At 33.1% G+C, this 21,504-nt stretch overlaps 2 protein-coding genes and 2 long non-coding RNA genes across 5 annotated transcripts in view; 1 reads left to right on the forward strand and 3 right to left on the reverse strand.

Annotated features, from left to right (window-relative positions):
* On the forward strand, window positions 1–19,194 carry grnas (granulin antisense). Its single transcript, NR_003147.1, has 4 exons — window positions 1–111; window positions 4,552–5,002; window positions 11,777–12,228; window positions 18,220–19,194. It is a non-coding gene; the product is annotated as a granulin antisense (long non-coding RNA).
* On the reverse strand, window positions 293–5,784 carry grna.1 (granulin a, tandem duplicate 1). The gene is made up of 5 exons (NM_001020802.2): window positions 5,699–5,784; window positions 4,780–4,974; window positions 4,565–4,702; window positions 1,412–1,508; window positions 293–1,313 (listed from the first exon to the last, which is right to left on the reverse strand). Exons 2-5 carry the CDS (start codon window positions 4,972–4,974, stop codon window positions 1,300–1,302), a joined length of 444 nt encoding a protein of 147 aa, NP_001018638.2. The 5' UTR covers window positions 5,699–5,784; the 3' UTR covers window positions 293–1,299.
* Window positions 8,648–12,874, reverse strand: grna.2 (granulin a, tandem duplicate 2). 2 transcript variants are annotated; one of them, XM_073930592.1, is made up of 6 exons: window positions 12,763–12,874; window positions 12,006–12,200; window positions 11,790–11,927; window positions 10,479–10,575; window positions 8,861–10,380; window positions 8,648–8,778 (listed from the first exon to the last, which is right to left on the reverse strand). In XM_073930592.1, exons 1-5 carry the CDS (start codon window positions 12,814–12,816, stop codon window positions 10,367–10,369), a joined length of 498 nt encoding a protein of 165 aa, XP_073786693.1. In that variant the 5' UTR covers window positions 12,817–12,874; the 3' UTR covers window positions 8,648–8,778; window positions 8,861–10,366. The 2 variants fall into 2 exon arrangements, with proteins under 2 accessions (XP_073786693.1, NP_997921.1); NM_212756.2 differs by lacking the exon at window positions 8,648–8,778 and having other exon boundaries at window positions 10,184–10,380; window positions 12,763–12,824.
* LOC141379171 (uncharacterized) overlaps window positions 17,181–21,504 on the reverse strand; it is an 11,574-nt gene continuing 7,250 nt past the window's right edge. Inside the window, exon 3 of the long non-coding RNA XR_012395214.1 lies at window positions 17,181–19,690. This is a non-coding gene — a long non-coding RNA (uncharacterized lncRNA). The remainder of the gene's footprint in view (window positions 19,691–21,504) is intronic.

A 21,504-nucleotide genomic window follows, 5' to 3' on the forward strand; every position in this document is an offset into this window, starting at 1 on the left:
ATCGATTTAACGCATTTTAACTTGTCGAGCGTTTCCCTTCAGGGACGCATTTTGCAAATTTATGAAGGTAATTCTTCGTTTAAAGTCGTATACCAGCGGATACAGTATGTGGTAAGATATATAAATGATCCTGTCAAACACACATTGATGGTAACTGTTGTTTACACATTGAAACCCACGTGTGTGGAAAAGTGCGAGGAAGTGTTTATTAATGAAAATACTAAGAAATGTAACAACAAACTTATTCTTCGAATTGTCCAACAAAAAAAATCATATTGCTCCAAGAAAGAAATCATATTGGTCAGCTTTAATGAAGATATTGATTGGAAAAGAACATGCTTCTCCCATTCAAATATGTAATCCCAAACAAAGCAAATTAAATCCATTTTAAAACTTTACACAAAATATACCCGGTCAATGCATTTATCTTAGAATTTACTGATATTGCAGATACTTGTTCCTTTTGTCAGGAAAATCAGGAAACTTTGACTCGCATGTATTTTACATGTAAAATCTCACTGTTTTGGTCAGATCTATGTAATTATTTGAAGAAATCCCAATCAACAAAACAAATCTTTAAACTGAAAAATATCATTTGTTGTTATTTAAGCCCCAAGAATAAAAATGAAGAATATTTCTATAACTTTTTTTTAATATTATTTGCTAAATTCTTTATCCACAAACAAAAATTTCTTAAATCCTCTCCCTCATTTGCCCATTATTTAATTGAAATTGATTTCTTGCTTAAAGCTATACGTCTATCTAACAACAACAAAAATCTGCAAGTCAATAGAAACTTATGAAAATATCATGCTTCCAGGATGTTAGTAATTAATGCTTTCTGTATTTCTAATTTCTAATTTCTTAATTTAATTTTGTACTTGCCTTTTCTTCATTTTGTTCTTTCTTTTCTTTTCTTCATATTACTTTTTTCTTTTTTTACTTATTGTTCTTATCACTTTGTAATATCACTTCCTGATTTATATTGTACATTTCTTTCACTCAATTCATTTGATAAAGTGGACTGTTGGGCTTTACAGTGCATTAAATTCATTCACAATCACTGATTACTTCATAAAAATACTATGAATGAATGAATAAGAACACAATTTCTTTTCCCCCAAATTAATAATGTTTATTAAATGACGGTGCATTTTGACAGTAATTCTATTAGTTTTTATTTCACACTAATTCAGCCTGGATGTAAGAATATAGCCTGAAACATGAATGAAGTTTGGAGCCTCTTGCATTTTGACAGTCTTCAGTAAGAGGTGAACCAGTGTAACAGTGGTTGTTTGATTACAACTCCAACCCTATGAAAAATAGAAATACAGGTTGTAAGTGAATTGTATTATATTATGCTTCTTGATTAGCCATGCTTATTAATACAGTGATATGAAGTCTGTTTTACCGCTGCAGCAGCCCCACTGGCCAGTTCTAGTCTTGCAGCAATACTTCTCAGCCGGGCAGTAGAAATTTCCTTCACATTGGACAGTCTCAGCCTGGGTCTAAATTTCCATTCACAAGAATTATATTAGTCTGACCAATTTAAATGATTGCAGCTCACATAATTCAAACTACCACAGACAGAATTTGGTGTTGACGTGCTGCATAGTCAACTTATTTTTAAGATTAGTAATCATCTTTGCCTTAAACGCCAACCTGATTTATCCAAGTGGGACATGTGCTTAACATCTATGTTGATCCTGGAACAACATTCCAATCAGCCAATAACAATTACAAAATGAAGTGATAACTGTTTACCGTTCATGTTAAATTTAGGCTAATGGTTAGGTTTATGCACTTTTACATGATTGTTATGCAACTATTATTCCCTTCTGATTTGGGAAATACAGTTATGGTTGGGTTTAGGTGTAGGGATTACATTATCAAACAAAAATGGTGAACATAGACATTAATTCAGGATCACATCGTACTTGGCAAAAACATAATGTGCAGCATCTTAAGCAATCCAGTTCATGAATGAAATCAGTCAAGAATTCAATGTTTTGCTTTGTCATTTATGGGTTTGAGTTAAACTTTGCTTTGATGGTTTTGTTCCTTAAAAATTATACGTAATTAAAACCCTGTTGTTCTTTGTTTTATCAAGTGAAGTTTATTCATAAACTAATTTCGAGAGGAGCACGTGATTATGATTGAACACGGCTGGTTCTGCATTAGCATGCTTGATCCACCAATCAGGCCATTCCTAACCACTATAAAGAGCCAGGGTTTTCTCACTACAGTCATCTTCGATTTGAAGAATCCCCCCTTCCACCCCTACCTTTTCACCTTTCCCTCCATAGGGCAGCACGGTGGCTCAGTGACTAGCACTGTCGCCTCACAGCAAGAACGTCACCGGTTCTAGTTCCTTAACAGGCCGGTGGTCGTTTCTGTGTGTAGTTTGCATGTTCTTCCCGTGCTTGCGTGGGTTTTCCCCGGGTTCTCCGGTTTCCTCCCACATTCCAAAAACATGTACAACAAGTTAATCGTTAAATCTAAATTTCAATACAGGTAATCTAATAATGCAGCATATCTTTTAATAGCCTTCAATCTTAATTTTTAGCTATTATAAAAAGGGGAGTTGTCGAGATCTACCTGAGCTCGAGGCTCCCCTCTCTACCTCCAAACGGGAGGGAGCCCAGGGCTCAAGAACCTTCGAGCTCAGGGCTCTCTCCCGGGACAGCATGCCAAACTTGCTTATAATCAATCATCAGCTAAGTGTGAACTCTTGAACTACAGTGTCTTTTCAAATCAAGAGCTATTTGTAGATTTTGGTTTTGTATGCACTGCAGTGGGGCGAGGCAGTGGCGCAGTAGGTAGTGCTGTCGCCTCACAGCAAGAAGTTCGCTGGGTTGCTGGTTCGAACCTCGGCTCAGTTGGCGTTTCTGTGTGGAGTTTGCATGTTCTCCCTGCCTTTGCGTGGGTTTCCTCCGGGTGCTCCGGTTTCCCCCACAGTCCAAAGACATGTGGTACAGGGGGATTGGGAAGGCTAAATTGTCTGTAAGTGTGTGCGTGAATGTGTGTGGGGATGTTTCCCAGAGTTGGGTTGCGGCTGGAAGGGCATCCGCTGCGTAAAAACTTGCTGGATAAGTTGGTGGTTCATTCTGCTGTGGCGACCCCGGATTAATAAAGGGACTAAACCGACAAGAAAATGAATGAATGATACACTGCAGTGTGCATTTGACCAAATCTTTATAACAGTTTTTTCTAGATGCAATATTTGCTATTCTCCTAAATCAAGCACTTATAATGTCTTCAAGCACTAATAAAGTTGAATTAACAACTGATTTTAACTTATAACATGACTGTGGCCTTTGACTGCTTGAAAGTCACATGTCTTTTATTGTACACTGTTTCATTGTTTGCAGCTTGAAAGTGTTGAAACTGTGTTTTATTGCCAAGGGAAGTGGTGATTCAAAGTCATACGACATCGAGAGTAAAGATTGTCATGTAGGTCACTGTAACACAAGATGCTTTACTAGCACATAGGTATACAATAGAAACTATTTTAACTTAGAAATGACTGCAGTTCACAGACAATTACTTAAAAATATTGAGTAACACTGAAACAAAATACATTTTGAAACAATAAAAAATATAAATATAAATGTAGTGCATTCAAGGATACGGTGGTAATTATTGCATTTTCTTGTAGTGATAATTGATGTGATAAAAAGGAATAATAAATATTTACTCACAGTATTCTAACAATAACAATATCATGCATGTTCAATATCACACTGTGTATTATTGAATATCTGCATGTCTAACTTTAGTCATATTTTTTAATATTTATATATCATTATCATCTTAATATATTATTTGAATTAGAAATGTTTATATTAGATTTTTTTACATTTATTTTAGTGCTGGGCAAAGACTAATCACAGTTAATCGCATCCAAAAAAAAAAAAATATATATATATATATATATATATATATGTGTGTGTGTGTGTGTATGTGTGTGAGTGTGCGTGTGTGTGTGTGTGTGTGTACTGTGTATACAGTTGAAGTCAGAATTTTAAGCCCCCCTTTTTATTTTTTATTTTTTATTTTTAACGGAGTGACAGTTTTTTCAACATTTTTCTAATCATAATAATAAATAATATTTTACTAGATATTTTTCAAGACACGTCTATACAGGTTAAAGTGACATTTAAAGGTTTAACTGAGTTAATTAGGTTAACTAGGCAGGTTAGGGTGATAAGTTATTGCATAAGGATGGTTTGTTCTGTAGACTAACGAAAAAATATAGCTTAAAAGGGGCTAATAATTTTGACCAAAATTTTTTTCTTTTAAATTTAAAAAGTGCTTTTATTCTAGCCGAAATGGAACAAATAAGACTTTTTCCAGAAGAATAAATATTATCGGACATACTGTGAAAATTTCCTTCCTTAAATATATCAATTTAAATATTGATGCAAAAAATGTTGTATAATTTTGTTTTTATGTAAGTGTGTGTTTTGCAAAGAAACTTTTTAGTCTTTTATTTTGAATGCAATTAGTATTTATACTGCACTATTTTATTTACATATTTTATTTTTACAGTGGTCTGCCATACCTGATCTTTCTGGAAGGTTCTGGTGGCCTTCTGGAAGGACGATGGCAGAGTCAGCCAGCCCCGCAGGCATCGGGTGGAGGTGGAATCGCAGCGATATCCATGTTGACAACAGTGAATCCCATCCCTGCAACACTGACCCTGAAGCAGAGAAGAGAGTGAACAAAGGTTAACCCTGTAACTATGAGTAGAAACATATTAACTCGAGATTCTGTTACCATTGAGTAAGGACAACATGACCATATGCCATATGGACTCAGACAGCATGTTGTTCCGTCTGGACACACAGTTTGAGCATCGCAGTAAATCACAGAGGCAGAGGTGTCTACAGTCTCCACCGGGATAGACAGATCAAGCAGAGGCTCATCTGCAGCCACCAGAGCCGCCATGAGTAACATCAACACTGGGAACATCTGAAAATGTGAAATAGGAGAGTATTAGGTATGTTATTATTTTATCTTTTTTTATTTTATCAGCACATTTTTGTTTTTTATTTTATTATATTTTGTTTTAGTTTAATTTAGGACACTGCATATTATAAATGAGTACACCCCGACTTATCTCTCTTTTAAATTAAAACTTTCTATAGGATGGTATTGACCTTATTCTTCGCGTAAGAGCGGGCACAGCCATTTGAATCGTTTTAATTTGAGATCTCCGGTCTTATTTACTTCCATTCATTTTTAGACGCTAAAAACAGCTAGTTCTGCTGCTTGATGTTGCAAACTGATATTTTCTTATTATTTGATTCTACTTTTTCTGTATAGTCATGCAAACACTTGTTTGTAGAGGGAGTAGTTTGACTGTTTTCTGTGGTTTATTATTCCTAGTCATTTCTACCATAGACAACTGAATCGGAAGTTCTAAAACAATTGCAAAATAAGCGCACTTCCACAATAAAGAATCAGGTCAATACAATAATATACTTGTGTGTATACATTACATTTGACAGAACCAAAATAAAGTCTGGATCAAAATATATTGACGCTATATTTACAGAGAAATTGTAAAGAGATTCATTTTTTAAAGAGGGTTGCACTCATTTATGCTGTGCACTGACTGTATACAATACTACCCATTACAATTAGTTGTCTTTACCCATAATACATTAGCTGAGAGTGATGTAATAACATTTACCTTGCTGGCTGGGTTTCCTCCTGTTCGGGATGCTTCTGCTGCTGTCTGTGTCGTTCTGTCCGGTAATTCTCTGCTGTACTTCTTATACTTGTAGACAGACTCCTCCCAGTGCAATTACTGGAAACTTCATCAGATTTGTTGTTGAGATTTATACTAACAGGAAATCTTATCAGTTATCTTGTGACCCATGGCATTTAGAAACAGGATCATGAACTTGGAGAAGTGTTTGAATGAAAGTAATGTATATAAGGATATGAAAGCATGGTGATGTGATAAGTCACTTTAGTCAGTAGTTCCTCTCACATACATATATATATATACACACACACGTACAGGCAAGGAAATTTTTACAGTATGTCTGATAATATTTTTTCTTCTGAAGAAAGTCTTATTTGTTTTTCTTCGGTTAGAATAAAAGCAGTTTTAAATTTTTTTTAATACCATTTTAAGGAAAATTATTAGCCCCATTAAGCAATTTTTTTCCTGTAGTCTACAGAACAAACCATCATTTTACAATAACTTGCCTAATCACCCTAACCTGCCTAGTTAACCTAATTAACCTAGTTAAGCCATTAAATGTCACTTTAAGCTGTATAGTAATGTCTTGAAAAATAATCTTAAATAATCTTGAAACTTTCTGTAAGCCATAGATTGTGAACATGGGTTTTAAAATGGATCCTGAACTAAAGCTTGAAAGCCAGATTCGGTCTGTTGTTCGCTCTAGCTTCTTTCACTTTGAGACAACTGGCCAAAATTGAGCATGTTTTATCACACAGTCACTTTAAAACAGTAATCCATGCTTTTATAACCTCCCGCTTGGACTACTGCGATGCCCTTTATTTTGGGGTGAGTCAGTCTTCTATTTCTCGACTGCAGCTTGTTCAGAATGCAGCTGCACAACTTTAAACTGGCACACGCAAATACGAGCACATCACGCCGATTTGATCTTCTCTTCAATGGCTGCCCGTGCATTTCACTATCCATTTTAAGTTACTTTTATTTGTTTTTAAGTGTCTGAATGGTTAGGAAAAAAAATTGAGGAAAAAAATAAACAGGAGGGCTAATAATTCAGGGAGGCTAACATATATAGTTGAAGTCAGAATTATTAGCCCCCCTGAACTATTAGCTCTCTAAAAATATAGCTTAAAGGTGCTAATAATTTTGTCCTTAAAATGTTTTTTTTTATTTTATTTTTTATTAAAACTGCTTTTATTCTAGCCGAAATAAAGCAAATACGACTTTCTCCAGAAGAAGAAATATTATCAGAAATACTGTGAACATTTCCTTGCTCTGTTAAACATCATTTGGGAAATATTTAAAAAAGAAAAAAAAATTCAAAGGGGGAAAATAATTCTGACTTCAACTGTGTGTGTGTGTGTATATATATATATATATATATATATATATATATATATATATATATATATATATATATATATATATATATATATATATATATATATATATATATATATATATATATTCATATATATATATATATATTCATTCATTCATTTTCTTGTCGGCTTAGTCCCCTTATTAATCCGGGGTCGCCACCGTGGAATGAACCACCAACTTATCCAGCAAGTGTTTACACAGCGGATGCCCTTCCAGCCGCAACCTATCTCTGGGAATCATTCACACACAAATTCACACACTACAGACAATTTAGCCTACCCAATTCACCTGTACCCTATGTCTTTATACTGTGGGGGTAACCGGAGCACCCGGAGGAAACCCACGCGAAGGCAGGGAGAACATGCAAACCCCACACAGAAACGCCAACTGAGCCGAGGTTCGACCCAGCGACCTTCTTGCTGTGAGGCGACAGCACTACCTACTGCGCCACTGCCTCTCCCTATATATATATATATCCTAAGGATATACATAAGGAGACATTTTTTAAAATGTCCTGCTTGTTTTTATTCATATGACACAAAATGAATTGTATCACAGAATCAATTCATCCCATTGGACACTTGACCTATATTGCAAGTAGTGTTGCGCGATACTGGAAAAATTGCACATTACGATGTTTTATTTTTCTGCGTTAACTATTACGATATGAATAATTTCACAAGGTGGATTGAATGGCTTTGTTTGTTAGTCTAACAGTATTCACGTACTGAAATTGATTAGTCACAAAGCGAAAATGATGCTTTTTTTACGTTGCCTTGTCTTATATCTAGTCAAAAGATCTCAAATTCTTAGATCAAGTAAAAATATTGTTTTGTTTCACCTTCAGAAGTAATAAATTCATCAAAATTAAGAGTTTTTCCTTTAAACAAGCTAAATTATCAGCAAGTGGGGTGAGAAAAATGTTGTTTTTGCTTTGAAATGTAGATATTTGGACTATAAACAAGACAAAAATTCTAAGTAAGAATGCAATTAACCTTAGTTACAGCTCTACACATCCTCATTTTTGTGCCTAAATGTTTTAAACTCTCTTGGAATGCTCGATCACAGGACTTAAAACATACTAATGATAAACGTTCACTCTAATATGGTTAACCTTAGCAGTGACTCTACAAATCAAGTGTTCTTTAGCTCCTGGTCAACTATATTTCAGAATTAACATTGCAGATCCTGCGATGTGACTATTGCAGATACGCATATTGCGATATCGATGCTGAAACAATTTATTGTGCAGCCCTTATTGCAAGAATTTTGAAGAAACGCAAATAAAATATAAACTTCTGAAATAAATATCGTAACATTTTTGTACAAATTAGGAAGACGTGTGTAAGTCATTACAACGAAACCAGAGTGGGTGTGTAATATCTGAATGCTCATTTTAGGGGTTGAACTATTATGTATATTATGTACATTATCTGCTGTATTTTATAATATATTGATTTATTTAGTATTTCCTTTTCATAGGCAGTGTCTGTACCAGAGGTTAAACCTGTTCAAGTAAAGCACACTACAAGACAATGTCTTACAGTGAACAATGTTTTAGTTATTTATTTAGTTTCAGCCAAAAATCTTGTTTGACAATTTTTTTTCTTCGCAAAATTCAGTCATTCCTCCCAATGTTCATGGTGTTTCTGGAATGCCTGTTGCTCAAATGGTAGTACACTCTGCCAGATAAATGAAGAGATTATTAATGAGAGAATGTTCTTTTAAAATATTTACAAGCACATAGTTGCTTGTGAATTTTACCTTTGCATTGTGGCAGCGCAGTGGCTTCTTGCTGTTAGTCACCTCACAGCAAGAGGAGGGGAACTTTTGTTTCAGGTCTACCTCAGATTTTTTTCAAAAGACACATCATAATGGGCGTGAAGCTCCCCGAGCAAAGGGCAGGAGTGGGCGTGGCCAGCAGGGTAGAAGGAGGGGAGCGAACAACTGTTGTCAGTTAGCTCAAAAAATGAGAAGATGCATGATTTTATAGTTTAAAAAGTTAAAATGCAAAGAAATAAACTGTAATTTAATGCACTGCAACATTTGTCATTTGTAAATTCATATACACACAACCACAATTTATATCCTTATAAACATAATCGCGTTTATATAAACACTAAATGAGGACTTTTCCCTCAATCCCTGGGTCTGAATGCAGACTCAGTGCAGCAGGTCTCTTGCCCTGTCTATTTTAACCATTAGCCCTGTTGGTAATCTGGAGGATTTAGGCAAACACAGCAGCACTGTGATGTGTCTAAATGTGAACGAACTCCTAATAAAAGACAACTACCGCCGTTCTCTAATTCACTTGCTCTCCCGACAAAAATGCTTGCTGCACACAAACAGCTTTGCTGTATCGGCCCTGACAGCATCGCGGGGAAAAACATGCAACAAACCCCGTGGATTATGGAAACAAACACATATGACTCTTCATGAACAGCTAAACACTGTGTGCCGTGGGTCTGTGTCTCTCTGCTTGGCACTTGCAGGGCTGTCTTGCTTTCGGAAAGCACGTGCAGTCATGAATAATTAAGAAGCCGGCTCTTCTCATAGGATTAGAAAACTCCGTCCTGAATAATAATGAAAAACCCACGCGTCATCTTTGCACTTGCAGTTTTGCGCTACATCACCAATTTTGATCCACCCCAAAAATCATTTTAAACCCGGAAGCTGAAATTAGCTGACAAAAGCTCAAAACTATCCAGTTTACCCTAAAATTAAAGCTGACAAGTGCTAACATTGTCTTAACTGATGCTCAACACACACTAATCTATTAAAATAAAAAAAAGTACTCAAGAGTTTCTTGAACCTTTAAACCGCAGAACATTATTTGCAAGGTGAAACTATTAATATGGCCAGTGAGATATATAAAATACATACTACAAAATGTGACTGCAGCAGTTGTGATTGTTTTGTTAGTCGTTCTCATTTAAATCAGAAACGCAACATTACATTTGTCCGTCATCATATCGTCAGTCATCCCAAAACTGTTGTGCAGTATATGGTTGAGACAAGTAAAGGAACTATTCATAACCATAGATTACTTCATAAAAATACCACAAACAAATGAATAAAAACAATCTCTTTTCCCACTAATCACAAAGATTTATTAAATGACGGTGCATTTTGACAGTAATTCTTTTAGTTTTTATTTCACACTAATTCAGTAAGAGTAAACTATAGCCTGAAACATGAATGAAGTTTGGAGCCTCTTGCATTTTGACAGTCTTCAGTAAGAGGTGAACCAGTGTAACAGTGGTTGTTTGCTTACAACTCCAACTCTATAAACAACAGAAATACAGGTTGTAAGTGAATTGTATTATATTATGCTTCTTGATTAGCCATGCTTATTAATACAGTGATATGAAGTCTGTTTTACCGCTGCAGCAGCCCCACTGGCCAGTTCCAGTCTTGCAGCAAAACTTCTCAGCCGGGCAGTAGAAATTTCCTTCACATTGGACAGTCTCAGCCTGGGTCTAAATTTACATTCACAAGAATTACATTAGTCTGACTAATTTAAATGATTGCAGCTCACATAATTCAAACTAACACAGACAGAATGTGGTGTTGACTTGCTGCAAAGTCAACTTATTTTTAAGATTAGTAATCATCTTAACCTTAAGCAGTCAAGTTTATGAATATAATCAGGCAAGCAGCAGGTGCAAAATGTAATATTTTGGTTTTTGATTTATTTTCAAGAAAAAGTGTGTGAGTTAAGCTTTACTTGATGGCTTTATTTTATAAAAATTATGTAAAAAAAATTGTTGTTTGTTATTACCGACAGTGACTTCTCAAATACATTAAGAGCTAATTGTTCAGTTTGGTTTTTTATACACTGAAGTGTGCATTTGACTAAATCTTTATAATTATATTTTTTTATATCTTATATTTTTTCTTGATGCGTTATTTGCCACTCTTCTAAATTAAGCACTAATTTAAAATATTTATAAAAGAGAAGAAAAAATCAAAGGGGGCTAATAATTCTGACTTTAACTGTATATACAGTTGCAATCAGAATTATTCGCCCCCTTTGCTTTTTTTTTTATTTCCCAAATAAATTTTCACAGTGTGTCTGATAATATTTTTTCTTCTGAAGAAAGTCTTATTTGTTTTATTTTGGCTAGAATAAAAGCAGTTTTCAATTTTTAAACACAATACAATAACTTTCCTAATTACTCTAACCTGCCTAGTTAACCTAATTAATCTAGTTAAGCCTTTAAATGTCACCTTAAGCTGTATATATCTTGAAAATATCTAGTAAAATATTATGTACTGTCATCATGACAAAGATAAAATAAATCAGTAATTAGAAATGAGTTATTAAAACTATTATGTTTAGAAACGTGTTGGAAAAATCTGCTCTCCATTAAACAGAAATTAGAGAAAAAATAAACAGGAGGGCTAATAATTCTGACTTCAAATATATATATATATATATATATATATATATATATATATATATATATATATACATACATACACACACACACACACACACACATCAAATATCAATCTAAATATCGATGCAAAAAAAGTTTTGTATAATTTAGTTTTTAAATAAGTGTGTTTTGCATATAATACTTTTTAAACTTTTATTTTGAATGCAATTAATATTTGCACTGCACTATTATTATGCACTATTATTTATTTGCATATTTTATTTGTACATTGTCACAGTGGTCTGCCATACCTGATCTTTCTCGAAGGTTCTGGTGGCCTCCTGGAAGGACGATGGCAGTGACAGCCAGCCTCGCAGGCATCGGGTGGAGGCGAAATTGCAACGATAACCGTGTCGACAGCAGTGAATCCCATCCCTGCAACACTGACCCTGAAGCAGAGGAGAGAGTGAGCAAAGGTTAACCCTGTAACTATGAGTAGAAGAATATAAAAAACAAGATTCTCTTACCATTGGGAATGGACAACATGTCCATTTGCCATATGGAGTCCGACAGCATGTTGTTCTATCTGGACACACAGTTCGAGCATCGCAGTGAATCACAGAGGCAGAGACGTCTTCAGTCTCCATCGGAATGGACAGATCCAGCAGAGGCTCATCTGCAGCCACCAGAGCCGCCATGAGTAACATCAACACTGGGAACATCTGAAAATGTGAAATAGGAGAATATTAGGTATGTTATTATTTTATTTTATTACACTCCCAATCATAAATAAGTACAGATCTCTCATTTGTAATATCAGGTTTTTTTATTTTTTTATCATTTCTTCATTTTCTTTTCGGCTTAGTCCCCTTATTAATCTGGGGAAACCCACGCGAACATGGGGAGAACATGTAAACTCCACACAGAAATGCCAACTGACCCAGCTGGGGCTCGAACCAGCAACCTTCTTGCTTTGAGGCGATCCTTTTATTTTATTTTATTTTATTTTTTTATTTTATTTTAGAACTTTTAAATTTTGTTTTATTTTTTGCTTCTTCTTCTTCTACTTCTTCTTCTTCTACTTATTATTATTATTATTATTATTATTAATGTTAATTTTACCATTATTTATTTATTTATTTATTTATTATTATTTTTTTTTTTATTTATTATTTATTATTTTTTTAAGGTAACTAAGTATATAAGACTACCTATTAGAATTAGATATTAGACATAGTTTACTTTTCCCAAAGCAAATTTGCTGAGAGTGATAGTAATATTTACCTTTCTGGCTGGTTTTCCTTCTGTTCGGGATGCTTCTGCTGCTGTCTGTGTCATTCTGTCCGGTGATTCTATACCTCTTATATTTGTAGACAGACTCCTCCCAGTGTAATTACTGGAAACTTCATCAGATTTGTTGTTGGGATTTATACCAACTGTAAAAACAGGAAATCTCTTCAGTCAAATTGTGACCCATGCCTAGGGCCAGACGGAATCTGCGGACGTTTTTTGCTATTTCTGCTGAGAATTTTGGTAATAGTCTGCGGATTTCTGCGGAATTGTTTTGGGAGTATTATAATTAAAACCTTAATATATGAAATGAAAAATAATTTCTTTTTAACTTTTATTTAATGTTTAAAATGCAAATCCAATTAGATTCACTTTATTTGGTAAAAAGAGCAAGTTTGTCATATTATATATCTAGTAAAAGACAAAAAATAATTCTGTACAAACTGCATTGTACATAAATCAGATGACCATTTCCACAGAAGTCAATAATGTTACTGAAATTAATTTAAAAACTGAATAAATTTAGATTTACACACATTTACTCAAGTAAATAAACAGAATTAATGATGGGCTAAAAATCTGCGGAAAATCTGGGGAGTTCTGCGCGCACAGATTCCGGGTGGGCCTACCCATGCCATTTAGAAACAGGATCATGAACTTGGAGAGGTGTTTGAATGAAAATAATGTAAATAGGGATATGAAAGCAAGGTGATTAGTTACTTCCTCTCATTCATATACATTAGGCCTGCACAATATATTGTTTGAGCATCCATAATGTGTGCATCTGTAATAGTCACATTGCAGAATCTTCAATGTAGAATTGGGATTATAGTTGGTTATTCATTCATTCATTCATTTTGTTTTCGGCTTAGTCCCTTTATTAATCAGGGGTCGCCACAGCGGAATGAACCGCCAACTTATCAAGCATATTACACAGCGAAAGCCCTTCCAGCTGCAACCCATCTCTGGGAAATAAATTTAGCCTACCCAATTCAGCTGTACCACATGTCTTTGGACTGTGGAGGAAACCAGAGCACGGGGAGAATATGTAAACTTATAATAACATGTAATTCTATTCTATTCTATTCTATTCTATTCTATTCTATTCTATTCTAATGTAATATATTATATATTATAATGATAAGTTGGCGGTTCATTCCGCTGTGGCGACCCTGGATTCATAAAGGGACTAAGCCGACAAGAAAATGAATGAATGAATGAATATTATATTATATTTTATTATATTATATTATATTATATTATATTATATTATATTATATTGTATTGTATTGTATTGTATTGTATTGTATTGTATTATATTATATTATATTATATTATATTATATTATATTGTATTGTATTGTATTGTATTATATTATATTATATTATATTATATTATATTATATTATATTATAGTATATTATATTATTTTATGTTCTATTATATTATATTATATTATATTATATTATATTATATTATATTATATTATATTATATTATTTTATATTATTTCATATTATATTATATTATATTACATTATATTATACTTTATTATATTTTATTATATTCTATTATATTCTATTATTTTATAGTCTATTATATTCTATTATATTATTTCATATTATATGATATTTTATTATATTTTATTATATTATAATATATTATATTATATTATATTGTATTATATTATATTATATTATATTATATTATTTTATGTTCTATTATATTATATTATATTATTTCATATTATATTATATTATATTACATTATATTATACTTTATTATATTATAATATATTATATTATATTATATTATATTATATTATATTATATTATATTGTATTGTATTGTATTATATTATATTATATTATATTATATTGTATTGTATTATATTATATTATATTGTATTGTATTGTATTGTATTGTATTGTATTGTATTATATTATATTATATTATATTATATTGTATTGTATTGTATTGTATTGTATTATATTATATTATATTATATTATATTATATTATATTGTATTATATTATATTATATTATATTATATTATATTTTAAGTGTTCTTTAGGTGTTTTTTAGAACTTCTGGTTATATTACATACATACATGAATATATAGCTATTTTAGCATGTATTTTATCAATTTATAATTACATTTAGATTTGCAAACAGCTAAATGTTCAATTCACATGTAGTTATTTCCATAGATATTTATTTCAGTTTTGATTACTAAGTCTAAAAGTACGTTGCAATGAAAATTTGTTAATTGTAGCCTTAAATATTGCAGTAATATTTAAAATATGTACAAGTAACATTAGCATAACATTGTTCCTTATAAGGTTTACAGAAGTAGCTGATATAATTCTTTTAAACAAACAAAAAAAGTAAGTAAAAAAGACAAAGCAGAAATGTACCTGGTAAAGAAAAAAGAAGCAGTTTTATCTGTAGTTCCTCTGCACTAAATTATGCATTTTATAATTTTATGCATTTATAGGTTCATGGGAAACTCTCTCATGCACACACAGGCACGCACACACCAGTATGAAAACTCTCTGGATATTCTGGATTTATGTTTGGGTCCAATTTTATTTATTTATTTATTTATTTTTATTGTATGCCCATCTTAACAAAACATTAACATCAAAATGTTTTAACATATTACAGAGAATGTACAGTCTTGAGAGTGAAAGTAACAGAGAAATTAATGTAAAAAAATAATAAATAAATAAATAGGTAAAGAATAATTAGAAGTACAATTACATCATCTTAGAGTAGTCTTTAAGTGTAGGTTATAACAAAAAGTGTAAATGAATGTCAAGGATGCTGTGTTAATTTAAGAGAGCTCTTTTATGTACTCCCAAAGGGCAGACCAAATTGACCAAAATCTATCAGATTTTTTATGTTTGTCATAGGTAAGTTTTTCTAATGGTAGCCATGTAGCAATCTGTGATATCCACATTTTAAAAGATGGAGCCTGTGATGCAGACCAGAGTAGCAAAATACATTTTTTAGCTTAATATACCAATACAATAAATAACTGGAATGCATATTTTTCAAACAGATTATTTGCATTAAGATTCAATAAGTACAAAGCTGGGGTCATGTCAAAATTTAGCTTAAGAATATTTTCCAGTACCTTATGTATTTTCTTCCAAAATGGTTTGGGTCCAATTTTAATGTTTGTTTTATTTAATAAAGGTTCCCCGATTATAAATAAAAATGTTGTCATTTAGAGCATTTTTATTTTCCATAAAAAGACATGCATGTATTTTGTAAATGTATATTAAAATGTACTATGATTAATTGTTATTTTAAACTCTAAAAGACAACTTGTTTTATAATAAATTGGGAAGAAATGTCAGTTTGCAGAACAAAACAAAAAATATTTTACTGTTACTCACAACTATAAATATTACATTCAGAGAAACTGAGGATTTCTAAGTGGTCTTGAATGGGCTCTATGCACAGCTAGTGTTTTTCAGCCAATGATAAACGTCCGGTAAAAAGTTTAATTTGACTATTTTCAATTTCATAAGGTTGCTTTTACAGCACTGATGTTTTAATGTAATTACAATACATTCAATTTAATAGACTTAATAGTTTATTTAGCTGTTCAATCATAAAGCGAGTTAAAAGACCATGTAATCGTTAGTGCCTTCAGATTCAGCAGGGGAGCGCAGAAACTATTGATACCGGGGTAAAATAAACTGTCATATTTTAAAGACATGGCGAGGGAAAATAGAGTTAAATGCAGCGCAATGAGATCCACTTCATATCATATATATCTATATATATCTATATATATATAATCTAATAATCAGGGAGTGAAGATTTTTGAAGAAATCAGACCTTAAACATGGCAATTTTATAATGGAAGGACAGTTCCCTGGAAGTGCTGAGGCTTGCTGGCTGAAATTAAAAGTCTGTGTGCATATACCCCCATTTCTATAACAGTTTTCATAATATATTTGATTTATTTATATTGTTGTTAATCATCACAAGACTCTTTATTTGACTACAATCCCCTAGTAAAGAAATTAAGCTCCATTAATGGAGATGAGAAAATCATTGATTCATTTATTTTCCTTCAGCTTAGTCTTTATTTCAGAGGTCGCCACAACGGAATGAACTGTCATGAGAAAATCACATTACAGTAATTTCTTCATTTAAATTTCCCAGTTTTTATGCAACATTTACTTACTGGATATTTTTTTTATTTAAAATCTGAGGTTCCTGTTTATAAACATTGTATTTCCTAACCAGACTAACTGCCTTTAATTTCAGTTCCCTTTTAAATGTTTTACTTCTATACATATGATTGTGGTCAATTTAACATTTTTTTTACATGGTTGCTCTCTTCAACCTCATGGACAGCCTCAAGTCACACAAGTGCGGACTACAATCTTTTTTTCCCCCAATTCCTTTTTATTGTATTTTAACAATTACATACACATTTCCATGTGCCAGATATAACATAAACCAAGCAAACAAATGAACAAACTAAACAAAAGCATTTTGCATTAGCATTTTGCATTAGAATACAATATCACTTCTTTTACTAATTTTCTTGTAAAACGTTTACAAATCCATCACTTTTTAAAAACAACATAAAAAGGTCCCCAAACTCTATCCAAAATTATGTATTTATATCTTAATATATGTTATTTTTTGCATTGACATGTTTGTTACCGTCAATTTCAGCCAACGGCCTATATTTGGTGCACATATACTTTTTCAATTTAAAGAAATAAGCCGTTTTGCTTGCAGAATATATACAGTGCATCCAGAACGTAATCATAGAGCTTCACTTTTTCCACATTTTTTACGTGACAGATTTATTCCAAAATGGATTAAATTAATTTATTATACATACATACATACATACATACATACATACAGACAGACAGACAGACAGACAGACAGACAGACAGACAGACAGACAGACAGATAGATAGATGGATAGATAGATAGATTAATGGATTGATTGATTGATTGATTTCCTCAAAATTCTATGCACAAGTCGGTGCCAATAGCCTAGTGGTTAAGTGCACATATAGCACCATGGTGCTCACGGTGACCCAAGTTCGATTCCCGGCTCGAAGTCCTTTGCCAACCCTTCCCCTCTCTCTGCTCCCAATACTTTCCTGTCTGCAATCTCTACTGTCCTTTCCAAAGAAAGGTGAAAAATAAATAAGAATAAATAAATAAATAAAAATGGAAAATAAATTCTACACACAGAACCCCATAATGACAATGTGAACAAAGATATTTTGAAATTGTTGCAAATTTGTTTCAATTAAAAAACCTGAAAAATCTTATGTACATCAGTATTCACAGCCTTTGCTGTTGCATGTTACGATTACAGCTTCAAGTCCTTTTGAATATGATGCCACAAGCTTGGCACACCTGTATTTTTTAATTGATTTATTTTTGCCTATTCCTCTTTGCAGTATCTCCCAAGCTCTATCAGGTTGGATGGGCAGCGACGATGTACAACCATTTTCAGATCTCTCCAGAGATGTTTAATAGGATTTAGGTGTGGCGGTGTGCTTTGGGTCATTGTCCTGCTGTAAGATGCCCCAGTCTGAGGTCAAGAGCACTCTGAAGCAGGTTTTCATTCAGGATGTCTCTGTACATTGCTGCATTCATCTTTCCCTCTATCCTGACTAGTCTTCTAGTTCCTGCTGCTGAAAAACATCCCCACACCACCATGCTTCACTGTAGGGGTGGGATTAGCCTTATGATAAGCGGTGTCTGGTTTTCTATAAACGTAACACCTGGTGTTCACTCCAAAGAGTTCAATTTTAGTCTCATTAGACCCGAATTTTGTTTCTTATGGTCTGAGAGTCCTTCAGATGGGTTAGTCCTAAAATCCAGGCGGGCCTCTACACCTAACACGCCTGAATGCTGGAGCTCAGACAGATTGACCATTGGGTAATTGATCACCCCCCTGACTAAGGCCCTTCTCCCCCGATCACTCAGCTTAGATGGCCAGCCAGCTCTAGGAAGAGTCCTGGTGGTTCCAAACATCTTCCACTTATCGATGATGGAGGCCACTGTGCTCACTGGAACTTTCAGAGCAGCAGAAATCTTTCTGTAACCTTCCACAGTCTTGTGGCTCAAGACAATCCTGCCTCGGAGGTCTACAGACAATTCCTTTGTCTTCATGCTTGGTTTGTGCTTTGACATGCACTGTCAACCCTGGGACCCTATATAGACAGGTGTATGTCTTTTCAAATCATGTCCAATTAACTGAATTTACCACAGGTGAACTCCAATTAAGCTGCTGAAACATCTCAAGAATGATCAGTGGAAACAGAATGTACCTGAGCTCCATTTAGAGCTTCGCGCAAAGGCTGTGAATACTGATGAACATCTGATTTTTCAGGTTTTCTATTTATAATAAATTTGCAACAATTTCAAAAAATGTTTTTCACATTGTCACTATATGTTATTATGTGTAGAACTTTGAGGAAAAAATCTATTTAATCCATTTTGGAATAAGGGTGTAGCATAACAAATGTGGAAAAAGTGAAGCGCCATGAATACTTTCCGGATGCAGTGTATATTCATAAATATATGCTCCGTCTTTTTTAACTTGATCTCATTGGGATATAAATGAAATTAAAAAAAAATTAAAGGAGACATTGGTATTCTGTATTCCTTCACGTTTAATTCTGCATCTCAAACAAGTATCTGGAATATTTCCATTATTTTTATGCAATAAAACTGGAGTTATGTAAATCCTCATCAACCACTTATATTGTTACAGTGTCGAATGAGTGTTGATTGTTAGTGATGGAGCTTCCTCGCATGTCTTCATCCAGCCCTCGTCAGAAATATCATCCTTAAGATCTAATGACCAAGCTTCCAGTTTACAATTTGAAGATTCCTTCGATTCTGACACCAGCATCTTGTATACTGCATAAATCAGACAACAAACATTAATATTTTTAACAATGTATCTTTCTAAACGTCAGATGTTTGTGAAGGTCATGAGAAAATTGTGATCACAGTAAAAGTTTATGACCAGATCACAAGAAAATGACGGCATGATCACGAGAATAGAAAAACAAAACATGTGGAAATTGTAAGAAAATGACATCATGATCACAAGAAGACATAAGCAAACAGTAAGAAAATCATGTCATAATCTCAAAGTGCGAAACTGACAGGCTAACAAAAAGATAAAAGGTATAAATGATATACAATATATGAGTACCTGCCATTAAACAGTTTATATATGTTCTGGGGGAGAGCTTAATTATTATTAAGAGAAGAACTTTATAGATTTATATAGGAAGATTCTCTTTTTTTCTGCTAAAAATACAAACAAGGCATTTGGACTTAACTCATTCATAACATAATATTTTGCCGGTTGTGTTATAAAGCAAAAAATAAGTACATTATATTGGTCATTTATTAAAAAATCAAAAAACTGGTGAGACGCCAATCTTGGCTAAGTCAAACAACAGGAAACTTCAAATGTGGTATTTGCAATCATTGTGATAACCTGCATATTTAGGGATCCAAAATCAGGCCGGGAATTTAAGATCAATTCATTTATTAATTACAATATTAAATTTGTTGTATATATATATATATATATATATAGAATGACTAAAAGAAAATTTAAATTGACATTAGCTGAGCATAAAACTGCGATACGCACCTGTAATCCACAATATGCAATGGCTTTACATTATAAAAGTCAAGGTCATGGCAATCCCAGTTCATTAAAAATGGTTGGTATATAGAGCATATTTTTTAATTCTACTAGGAGAAGAGACAGGATAAAAAAAGATTAAAACAAAGAGAAATCTTTTGGATCAATACATTAGAATTGACTAGACTTCCAGTCTTAATTGACGAATAAAAATGTTCTCTTTTTTTGTTAGATTTTTTTCTTCTTTTTTAAATATATGTTCTACAAACTTTTATTATATATTGTTGAATATGTGAGACTGTAGCATTCAAAAGAAACTCCAGACCTGTTACCCTGATGAAAGCAGTTCTTTGCTGAAACGTGTAGTTTTTTACGGATTAGCCATGTGAATAAAGGCTTTTATAAAATATTAAAAATATTAAAATATTTTTATGTTTTTTGAGTGCCTTGGACTGATTTTTACATTTTCCCTCTGTTTAAATGTTTGTCTGTGAGGTTGCTGGCCTGTTTTTTTCTTTCATGGCTGCATATATTTGATTCTATTTGGTCAAATGTTATTGCAATCGTGGCTTGTGAATTATATATTATTTACTATATAATTCACTAATTTTCCTTCGCATAGTCCATTTATTCATCAGGGGTCACCACAGCAGAATGAACCGCCAGCTTATCCAGTATATGTTTTACGCAGCTGATGCCCTTCCCAGTACTGGAGAACATCCATACACACTCATACACTACAGCCAATTTAGCTTATTCAATTCCCCTTTAGCACATGTCTTTTCTGTGGGGACTGTGGTGTAAATCGGAGCACCCGGAGGAAACCCACCCAAACTTGGGGAGAACATGCAAACTCCTTACTGAAATGCCAACTGGTGCTGTCGGGACTCAAACCAGTGATTTTCTTTCTGTGAGGCGACAGAGCTAACCCCTAAGCCACCATGCCGCCCTTACTATAATAAATCTTTAAATGTATTTATTCCTGTCATGCAAAGGGGACATTTCTGCATAATGACTGCAGTGTTCAGTGGCTCGTGATCCTTCAGAAATCATTAATTGATATTTAAAA

Source organism: Danio rerio, chromosome 19 (assembly GCF_049306965.1).
Source record: "Danio rerio strain Tuebingen ecotype United States chromosome 19, GRCz12tu, whole genome shotgun sequence".
Classification (NCBI taxonomy): Eukaryota; Metazoa; Chordata; class Actinopteri; order Cypriniformes; family Danionidae; genus Danio; species Danio rerio.

Excerpts from the sequence above, each read along its gene's own strand:
- grna.1 (NM_001020802.2), bottom strand. The coding sequence starts at position 4,974 with ATGTTCCCAGTGTTGATGTTACTCATGGCGGCTCTGGTGGCTGCAGAT. Across the intron at positions 4,703-4,779 it reads CATGTTGTCCTTACTCAATG|GGTCAGTGTTGCAGGGATGG; the intron begins GTAACAGAATCT and ends TCTCTGCTTCAG. Across the intron at positions 1,509-4,564 it reads GAACCTTCCAGAAAGATCAG|ACCCAGGCTGAGACTGTCCA; the intron begins GTATGGCAGACC and ends ATGGAAATTTAG.
- grna.2 (XM_073930592.1), bottom strand. The coding sequence starts at position 12,816 with ATGACACAGACAGCAGCAGAAGCATCCCGAACAGAAGGAAAACCAGCC. Across the intron at positions 12,201-12,762 it reads AAGGAAAACCAGCCAGAAAG|ATGTTCCCAGTGTTGATGTT; the intron begins GTAAATATTACT and ends TCACATTTTCAG. Across the intron at positions 11,928-12,005 it reads CATGTTGTCCATTCCCAATG|GGTCAGTGTTGCAGGGATGG; the intron begins GTAAGAGAATCT and ends CCTCTGCTTCAG.